At 45.5% G+C, this 9,757-nt stretch overlaps 1 protein-coding gene across 4 annotated transcripts in view; it reads left to right on the top strand.

The window, feature by feature from the left end:
- Nucleotides 1-1,934: 1,934 nt before the first annotated feature.
- snx21 (sorting nexin family member 21) overlaps nucleotides 1,935-9,757 on the top strand; it is a 47,721-nt gene continuing 39,898 nt past the window's right edge. The window contains exon 1 of one of the 4 annotated variants that reach the window (XM_038803038.1): nucleotides 1,935-2,115. In XM_038803038.1, coding sequence (XP_038658966.1) covers nucleotides 2,002-2,115 — 114 coding nt within the window. In that variant the 5' untranslated portion in view covers nucleotides 1,935-2,001. Of the gene's footprint in view, nucleotides 2,116-2,435; nucleotides 2,920-3,415; nucleotides 3,560-9,757 lie in introns of those variants that run through there. The other 3 variants (XM_038803041.1, XM_038803040.1, XM_038803039.1) reach the window with 3 other exon arrangements.

Genomic DNA, 9,757 nt, shown 5'->3' with positions numbered 1-9,757 from the left:
GCCTCATTACCAAGGGATAGCCTGCAGGCAGGAATTTTTAATTTTTGGTTGAATTGTATGGGTCCATTTTTTCATAGAAGCAGGCAGTTTTATGCCTGGAGCAGGAACAGTGTGGAAATAGACAGAAAATATAGCTGCTGGGTGTAACTACAAATTTGGAGGCAGCGAAACTCATGCTTGATCTGGGGTGATTGAGAAGATTTGGCAGGTCACCTCCTTCCCAAGAAATCTCAGACCTCAGAGAATAGCAGGAACTTTGATGAGAATCAAAATGAATTTCAGAAAACTATGGCACAGTTTGTTCGCTGGATAAGTGAAGAAACCCTCAAGATCCTGGAAAGTATAGGGGAACCATTGGGTGAAAATATAAATAGAACATGGAGTGACCCATTGAAATTTTAAAGCTTAAAGAATACGGTTTGATGAAATACAATGTTAAGTTAATAGCGCTTTATTTAATTCATGTAATTTCCCGTCTTTAAAACCTGAAACATCGTGGCATAATTCTTTCAAATAACTGGGAGTTAAAATTTCATTTAAAAAAAATTAATGGTCTCCCTAAAGATCAATATAACGCCATAGATTTTCTGCTGTGGTAGCCTCTCGGGCCTTGTGCATTACTACAAATATAATCCCTACTTCACCCTCAAACAAATGAACTCCTTGGAGAAGTGGAAAAAATAGATAAAGTGCTTGGGCCAAATATTGGTTAAGAAATTTAGGACATCCTTCTCGACCATGATTGATGATCCAAAGTAGTCCAGGAAACCTCAGGCCCTGACAATTGTTATTATGGAATACTTATACTTATTTATCCGCATGCAGCAAACATTCCAGCTCCCACTTGAAGGAATCTAGTGAATCAAGGTCCACACACAAGACGACAATCTGTACCAGAATCCCATTATTCTCCGGGGGTAAGAAGAACTTCTTGACATCTAACCTAGACCTGGTCTTGCACAATTTAGAATTAGGATCCCTGGTTCTCTCTAATCTGTTTAAATTGAACAGACTGCCAATTGGAACACAACCTATTTGTGGCATCATTTTGTGCAGCTCATTCAGATCATCTATAAATCTACATTTGGTAAAGTGTGATCCCAATTCTGTTAACCTATCTTGATAACTAATATCATTTATGCTGGCATTATTTTAGCACCCCTCCTCCCACCCGTTCCCAAGCCTCCATATCAGCCGCCATGCGAGCAGGATCAGGCGTGGGCACAGTGCAATACTCTAATTCAGGGCAATCATCAAAGTCCACTTTTTATTTCAAAAGAACACTTCTTGGATCATTTTAAGGAACATGGACACAAAGAAAGTTCCTGCAGACCTGCATTTTGATCAGCGAAAAATGATTCACCAAGTTTACCCTTCTTACTATTGAGCAGGGTAATAATAATAATCTTTATTGTCACAAGTAGGCTTGCATTAACATTGCAATGAAGTTACTGTGAAAAGCCCCTAGTCACCACATTCCGGTGTCTGTTCAGGTACACAGAGGGAGAATTCAGAATGTCCAAATTACCTAACAGCACGTCTTTCAGGACTTGTGGGTGAAACCGGAGCACCTAGATGAAACCCACTCAGATACAGGGAGAACATGCAAACTCTGCACAGACAGTAACCCAAGTCAGGAATCGAACCTGGGACGCTGGGGTTGTGAAGCAACAGTGCTACCCACTGTGCTACCGGATAAGATAATGCCGTGGCGAGATTGACTAACACATATCCACAGCTTGGAATCTGTGCTTCAGAGATTTTGCTAGTCAGGCTCTGCGTATCTTTGTTTGTTTTATTCCAATTGCCATATTATTGTACAGTTATTTGAAACTTTTTAGTAGTTCTGATTGGTTTGGGAAAGCTAATTTCCAAATCCTTTCCTGTCTTCCTTTCCCACAATCGAGAGTCGAAGAAACATTCCCGCATACGTGTCAAGAGCAAAGGGTGAAGCCCAGAATTACAGAGCACGTCCATTAAACGGCAGCCTTACTTGTATACATGCATTTCACCATTAATAATCCGAGTTGGCACCAGACTTTACCAGCCCACACAAACTACTGGGCTGAGCCATACAACGCCCGGGCGGATCTGTCAGCGAACTCCAGACATAAGGTAAAAGGAACACCATTTAAACTTTTTTACTTCATCATATTGGAACGAGTGGTACGTAATCTACAGGGCCCCCAGTTTATTGTTAATAAACTTGTCTGTACAAGAACCTTGCGCTTCACCCCGATTTACATCACTGTTTCATTACAATTGCGGATTAATTTTTCCTCCACGTTAAATTATCTTCCCCGGTGAGCTCTCTCTCGCTCCTATTTTCCAGCCCTCCCGTCTTTCCCCTTTTTCTGGGTTGTACTCAGTCCCATTCCTGCCCTGCCACCCGGGGGTGAGAGGGTGTCAGCGCAAGGGGAGAGAAAGAGAGAGAACAGCGGGAAGAGGGAACAACCCCGTCCCGGGGACCGAGAGTCACAGCAACACCCGCCGAAAGTTGATTTGGTAAACTCCCTGCCGTGTCTGCCCAGCGTCGCCAGACCAGCCAAAAGTTACTTGCCGCCACTGCAACTTCTCATTCTTTCAAATGTTTTTGCTGGCCAGTGGGAAGGATTAGTTGCTCTCTTTCTCTCTCTGCTGATTTTTGGCGGCGCTGACACTGAACATTGAACCGCTTTGTAGTTTTGTGCAGTGCGAGCGGGCCCGGGAATCTGGGAAAGGCGTCGTCGAGCCGCAAGCAGCGGTTCTTCCCCGCAGGAGCTCCAGGTTTGGCTCGGCTTCACCAAACTCAGGCTCCTCCAACCCTCACCGTCCGAGGGCCTCACTATTCTCATGGATGTTGGGCAACCTGTCATGTATGTGGAGAGCTAACGCCATATCAGTAAAGCCGGCGCACCGATTGTTCATTTACAACTTCAGGTGAAAGGACACAGCAGCGTCTTGACGGAATGTGTGGGGTATTTGTTTTGGAGTTTGGACAGAGGAGTGTGTGTCATGTTTACTGTTCCAATCTGTCAGCCTGGGGATTTGGCTCACTTATACTCACACCTGTGAATGACAAACATCAACAGGTTTGCTGGCAGCTCCTCCCCCCGCCCCTCAAAGTCGTGTTTTTATTTTTTAAAGTAAGATTTCGCGGCTCCATGACCGAGAATTTGGTTGTCCGAATGCCCTGGTGAGGGAAGGACTGACCTCAACCAAGCCATTGGCCAGTGTCCAGTGACATTGGACACGGAAATGGATCTCAGCCAATGTTCTCCGCCCTGATTGATCACCAGGCTACCTGATTTGATGTGCATGTCCCCAGGGTAGTGTTACGGCACTGCAGAACCACCTCTCCCCGCCCATCAAGTGCAGTACGGTTTTAACAACATTCACAGGCTGTGGGTGTGCTGGCTAGGTCAGCATTTATTGCCCATCCCTAATTGCTCTTGCCAAGGTAATGTAGAACTGCTGCAGGCTGTGAAGTGGAGGTGCACCCACAGTGGTCAGGGAGGAAGTTCCAGGACTTTGACCCAGCGACAGTGAAGGAAAAGCGATATGGTTCCAAGTCAGGATGGTGAGTGACTTGGAGGCAGTCCTGTTCCCACAGATCTGCTGCCCTCATCTTTGATGTGGCGATGCCGGCGGCGTTGGACTGGAGTGAGCACAGTAAGAAGTCTCACAACACCAGATTAAAGTCCAACAGGTTTGTTTCAAATCACTAGCTTTCGGGGCACTGCTCCTTCCTCATCTGAGGAAGGAGCTGCGCTCCGAAAGCTCGTGATTTGAAACAAACCTGTTGGACTTTAACCTGGTGTTGTAAGACTTCTTACTGTGCCCTTGTCTTTCTCAGTGGTAGAGGTTGCAGGTTTGGAAGGTGCTGCTGAAGGATATGTTACTGTGATTCTGAGCACCCCGCACAACCCCATTCCAGGGTAGCAGGGTTACAATGTGTTACTGTGATTTCCGCCCCCCCCCCCCCCCCCCCCCCCCAAACTAGTACAATAGGTTATTGTTAGTGACCCCTGTATTTGAGAGATGTGGGCATCACTGGTTAGGCCAGCATTTATTGCCCATTCCGAGTTGCCCTTCAAAAGCTGGTGGCGAGTTGCCTTCTTGAACCGTTGCATTCCCTGAGGTATAAGTACACCCACTTATGCTGTGAGGGAGGAAATTCCAGGATTTTGACCCAGCGACAGTGAAGGAATGGCAGAGTTTTCCAAGTTGGGGTGGTGAGATACTTGGAGGGGAATCTCCAGGTGGTGGGGTCCCAGGTATCTGCTGCTCTCGTCCTTCTAGATTGTAGTGGTCGTGTGTTTGGATGGTTCTGCCTATGGAACCTTGGTGAGTTACTCAGTGCATCTGGTAGATTATACACGGCTGCCACTATATGTCGGTGGTGGAGGGATTGAATGTTTGTGGAAGGGGGAGCAATTAGGCGGGTTGCTTTGCCCTGGATGGTGTTGAGTGTCTTGAGTGTTGTTGGAGCTGCACTCAGCCAGGCAAGTGGAGCGTATTCCATTACACTCTTGACTTGTGCCTTGTAGATGGTGAACAGGCTTTGGGGATCAGGAAGTGAGTTACGCACTGCAGAAACTCACTGCAGAATTCCTAGTATTTGACCTGCTCTGGTAGCCACAATATTAATATGGCAGGTCCAGTTCAGTTTCTGATCAATGGTAACTCCCAGGATATTGATTGTGGGGGATTCAGCAATGGTAATGCTATTGAATGACAAGGGGTAATGGTTAAATCCTGTCTTGTAGGAGATGGTCATTGCATGGCTCCTTGAGTGGCATGAATGTAACTTGTACTGTATATTACTGTGATTCCTCTCACACATTCCAGGGTATTATGATATGCAGCTGTGCCCCAAAGGTAGTATTGTATGTGCCAGTTAGCTCAGTTGGCTGGACACCTGGTTTGCGATACAGAGCGAGGCCAACATTGTGGGTTCAATTCCCTTACCGGCTGAGGTTATTCATGAAGGCCCAGCTTCTCATCCTTGCCCCCTACCTGAGGTGTGGTGATCCACTGGTTAAAATCACCACCAGCCAGCTCTCCCTCTCAAGTGGGAAAGCAGCCTATGATCATCTGAGACTATGGCAATTTTACGGTTTAGTTTATGATATACAAAGAAAATTACAGCACAGGAACAGGCCCTCCTCCGGCCCTCCCAGCCTGCGCTGATCCAGATCCTTTATCTAAACCTGTCACCTATTTTCCAAGGATCTACATCCCTCCGTTCCCCGCCTGTTCATATATCTGTCTAGATGCATCTTAAATGATGCTATCGTGCCTGCCTCTACCACCTCCACTGGCAAAGCGTTTCAGGTACCCACCACCCTTTGCGTAAAAAACTTTCCACGCACATCTCCCTTAAACTTTCCCCCTCTCACCTTGAAATCGTGACCCCTTGTAATTGACACCCCCACTCTTGGAAAAAGCTTGTTGCTATCCACCCTGTCCATACCTCTCATAATTTTGTAGACCTCATTCAGGTCCCCCTCAACCTCCGTCTTTCCAATGAAAACAAACCTAATCTACTCAACCTTTCTTCATAGCTAGCACCCTCCATACCAGGCAACATCCTGGTGAACCTCCTCTGCACCCTCTCTGAAGCATCCACATCCTTCTGGTAATGTGGCGACCAGAACTGCAAGCAGTATTCCAAATGTGGCCTAGCCAAAGTCCTATACAACTCTAACATACCTGCCGACTCTTATACTCAATACCACGTCCGATGAAGGCAAGCATGCTGTATGCCTTCCTGACCACTCTATCGACCTGCGTTGCCACCTTCAGGGTACAATGGACCTGAACTCCCAGATCTCTCTGTACATCAATTTTCCCCAGGACTCTTCCATTGACCGTATAGTCCGCTCTTGAATTAGATCTTCCAAAATGCATCACCTCACATTTGCCTGGATTGAACTCCATCTACCATTTCTCTTCCCCAACTCTCCAATCTATCTATATTTTGCTGTATTCTCTGACAGTCCTCGCTATCTGCAACTCCACCAATCTTAGTATCATCTGCAAACTTGCTAATCAGACCACCTACACCTTCCTCCAGATCATTTATGTATATCACAAACATCAGTGGTCCGAGCATGGATCCCTGAGGAACACCACTAGTCACCTTTCTCCATTTTGAGACACTCCCTTCCACCACTACTCTCTGTCTCCTGTTGTCCAGCCAGTTCTTTATCCATCTAGCTAGTACACCCTGAACCCCATATGACTTCACTTTTTCCATCAACCTGCCATGGGAAACTTTATCAAATACCTTACTGAAGTCCATGTATATGACATCTACAGCCCTTCCCTCATCAATTAACTTTGTCACTTCTTCAAAGAATTCTATTAGGTTGTAAGACATGACCTTCCCTGCACAAAACCATGCTGCCTATCACTGATAAGTCTATTTTCTTTCAAATGTGAATAGATCCTATCCCTCAGTATCTTCTCCAACAGTTTGCCTACCACTGACGTCAAGCTCACAGGTCTATAATTCTCTGGATTATCCCTGCTACCCTTCTTAAACAAAGGGATAACATTAGCAATTCTCCAGTCCTCCGGGACCTCACCCGTGCTCAAGGATGCTGCAAAGATATCTGTTAAGGCCCCAGCTAATTCGTCCATCGCTTCCCTCAGTAACCTGGGATAGATTCCATCTGGACCTGGGGACTTGTCCACCTTAATGCCTTTTAGAATACCCAAAACTTCCCCCTTCCTTATGCTGTATTGACCTAGAGTATTTAAACATCCATCCCTAACCTCAACATCCGTCATGTCCCTCTCCTTAGTGAATACCGATGCAAAGTGCTCATTAAGAATCTCACCCATTTCCTCTGACTCCACGCATAAATTCCCTCTTTTGTCTTTGAGTGGGCCAATCCTTTCACTAGTTACCCTCTTGCTCCTTATATACGAATAAAAGGCTTTGGGATTTTCCTTAACCCTGTTAGCCAAAGATATTTCATGACTGCTTTTAGCCCTCTTTATTGCGTGTTTGAGATTTGTCCTACTTTCCCGATATTCCTCCAAAGCTTCATCAGTTTTAAGTTGCCTAGATCTTATGTATGCTCCCTTTTTCATTTTAGCTAGTCTCACAATTCCACCCGTCATCCATGGTTCCCTAATCTTGCCATTTATATCCCTCATTTTCACAGGGACATGTCTGTCTTGCACTCTAATCAACCTTTCCTTAAAAGACTCCCACATTTCAAATGTGGATTTACCCTTAAACAGATGCTCCCAATCCACATTTCCTAGCCCCTGCCGAATTTTGTTATACTTTGCCTTTCCCCAATTTAGCACTCTTCCTTTAGGACCACTCTTGCCTTTGTCCATGAGTATTCTAAAACTAACGGAATTGTGATCGCTATTCCCAAAGTAATCACCGACTGAAACTTCAACCACCTGGCCGGGATCATTCCCCAATACCAGGTCCAGTATGGCCCCTTCCCGAGTTGGACTATTTACATACTGCTCTAAAAAACTCTCCTGGATGCTCCTTACAAATTCTGCTCCATCTACGCCTCCAACACTACATGAGTAACATTCAATTTTGGGGAAGTTAAAATCTCCCATCACGACCACCCTATTGCTCCTACATTTTTCTTTTGGGAGGCCTGTAGTAAAGTCCCAACAATGTTACTGCACGCTTCCTATTTCTTGGCTCTACCCATATTGCCTCAATGCTAGAATCCTCCATCGTGCCCTCCTTAATCACAGCTTTGATATCATCTTTGACTAGTAATGCAACTCCTCCACCCCTTTTACCTCCCTCTCTATCCTTCCTGAAGCATCTATACCCTGGGATATTTAGTTGACAGTCTTGCCCTTCCCTCAACCAAGTCTCAGTAATACCAATAACATCATATTCCCAGGTACTAATCCAAGCCCTAAATTCATCTGCCTTACCTGCTACACTTCTCGCATTAAAACAAATGCACCTCAGACCACCTGTCCCTTTGCGTTCATCATCTCTTCCCTGTCTACTCTTCCCCTTAGTCACATTGAGTTTATTATCTAGTAACTTACTGGCTTTAGTTGCTGCCTCTTTACTGACCTCTAACTTCCTAATCTGGTTCCCATTCCCCTGTCATATGTTGATATGATTCCCCACGATACTACGTATGTTAGTGTGATTCATCCCAGGGTAGTGCGGTGTGTTACTGAGATTCCCTAGGGTGATAAATATGTTATTCTAATTCTCAAGGATAGTGGGGTATAAGCCTGTGATTAACCAGGGTAGAGCGGTATGTTGTAATTCTCCCAGCGTAGTACGGTATGTTACTGTGATTCACCAAGGTAGTATGGTATGTTACTGTGATTCCCCAGGATTGTGCAGTATGTTACTGTGAGGTTATTCATGAAGGCCCGCCTTGTTAACCTTGCTCTTCGCTTGAGGTGTGCTGATCCTCAGGTTAAATCACCACCAGTCAACTCTCCCCTCGAAGGGAAAAGCAGCCTATGGTCATCTGGGACTACGGCGACTTTACCTTACCTTATGGTATGTCATTGCAATTCATCCCAGGGTATCATGCTATATTCTTGTGACTCCGCAAGGAAGTACAAAATGTTTAATTGATTCTCCAAAGTAGTACCGTTTGTTACCGTGATTGTCCAGGTTAGTAAGGTATACTACTATGATACTCAAAATATTATATGTTGCTAGGGTGGTATGTTACCAGGCTAGGGTGGTATCTTACTGTCATTCAATCCCACCTTTATATGTTTCCCCAGATTAATACCTTATGTCAGTGTGATTCTCCAGGGTAGTATGGTATGTTACTGCGATTCCCCAAGGTAGTACAGTCTGTTACTTTGATCTCCCAGGGTAGTATGTTATGTCACAGTGCTCCCCTAAGGTAAAGTTTGTTCCTGTGATTGTCCAGGTTAATAACATATGTTACTGTGATTCTCCCGGATACTATGGTATTTTGCTATGGTACTTCAGGGTGGTATGTTATGTTACTGTGATTCCCGAGGGTTAAATGGTATGTTACTGTGATTCTGCAGGGTAGTATGGTATGGCACTGTGAATCAACCTGCGGAGTACAGAATGTTACTCTGATTCCCCCAGGGTAGCATGGTATGTAACGTTGATTCCCCTCAGAGTATAACAGTATGTTACTGTCATTCCCCCCCCCCCCAGCGTAATACGGTCATTCCCCCCCCCCCCCCCCCCCCCCCCCCCCCCCCCCCCCCCCCCCCCGGGTAGTACGGTATGTTACTGTGATCCCCAAGGTGGTATGGTATGTTACGGTGATTCCCCACAGTAGTATGGTACATTACAGTGATTGTCCCCTGGGTAGAACTGCAGGTTATCATGATTCTCCAGGGTAATGGGGTCTGTTGATGTGATGCCCTGGGTATTATTGTATGTTGCTGCAAATCGGCCCAGGGTAGTAAGGTATGCTACTGTGATTCTCTAGTGTAGTACGCTATATTACTGTGATTCACCCCAGGTTAGTACCAGGTTATGTTACCCCAGGTTATGTTGCTGTTAATCTCCCCAGGATAGTACGGCATGTTACTGTGATTCACCCCAGGATAGTACAGTATGTTACTGTGATGCCTTGGAACAATATATGTTACTGTGATTCTTGGGATAATACGGTATGTTACTGTAATTCTGCAGGGTAGTATGGTATGTTACTGTGATTCCTCAGAGTAGTACGGTTTGTTACTGTGATTCTGCAGGGTAGTACGGAATGTTACTGTGATTCCCCAGGTTAATACAGTCACTTAACTGTGATTCCCC

Source organism: Scyliorhinus canicula, chromosome 7 (assembly GCF_902713615.1).
Source record: "Scyliorhinus canicula chromosome 7, sScyCan1.1, whole genome shotgun sequence".
Taxonomy (NCBI): domain Eukaryota; kingdom Metazoa; phylum Chordata; class Chondrichthyes; order Carcharhiniformes; family Scyliorhinidae; genus Scyliorhinus; species Scyliorhinus canicula.
Note: the sequence above shows the minus strand (reverse complement) of the source record. Positions and strands in the feature narration are given on the sequence as shown.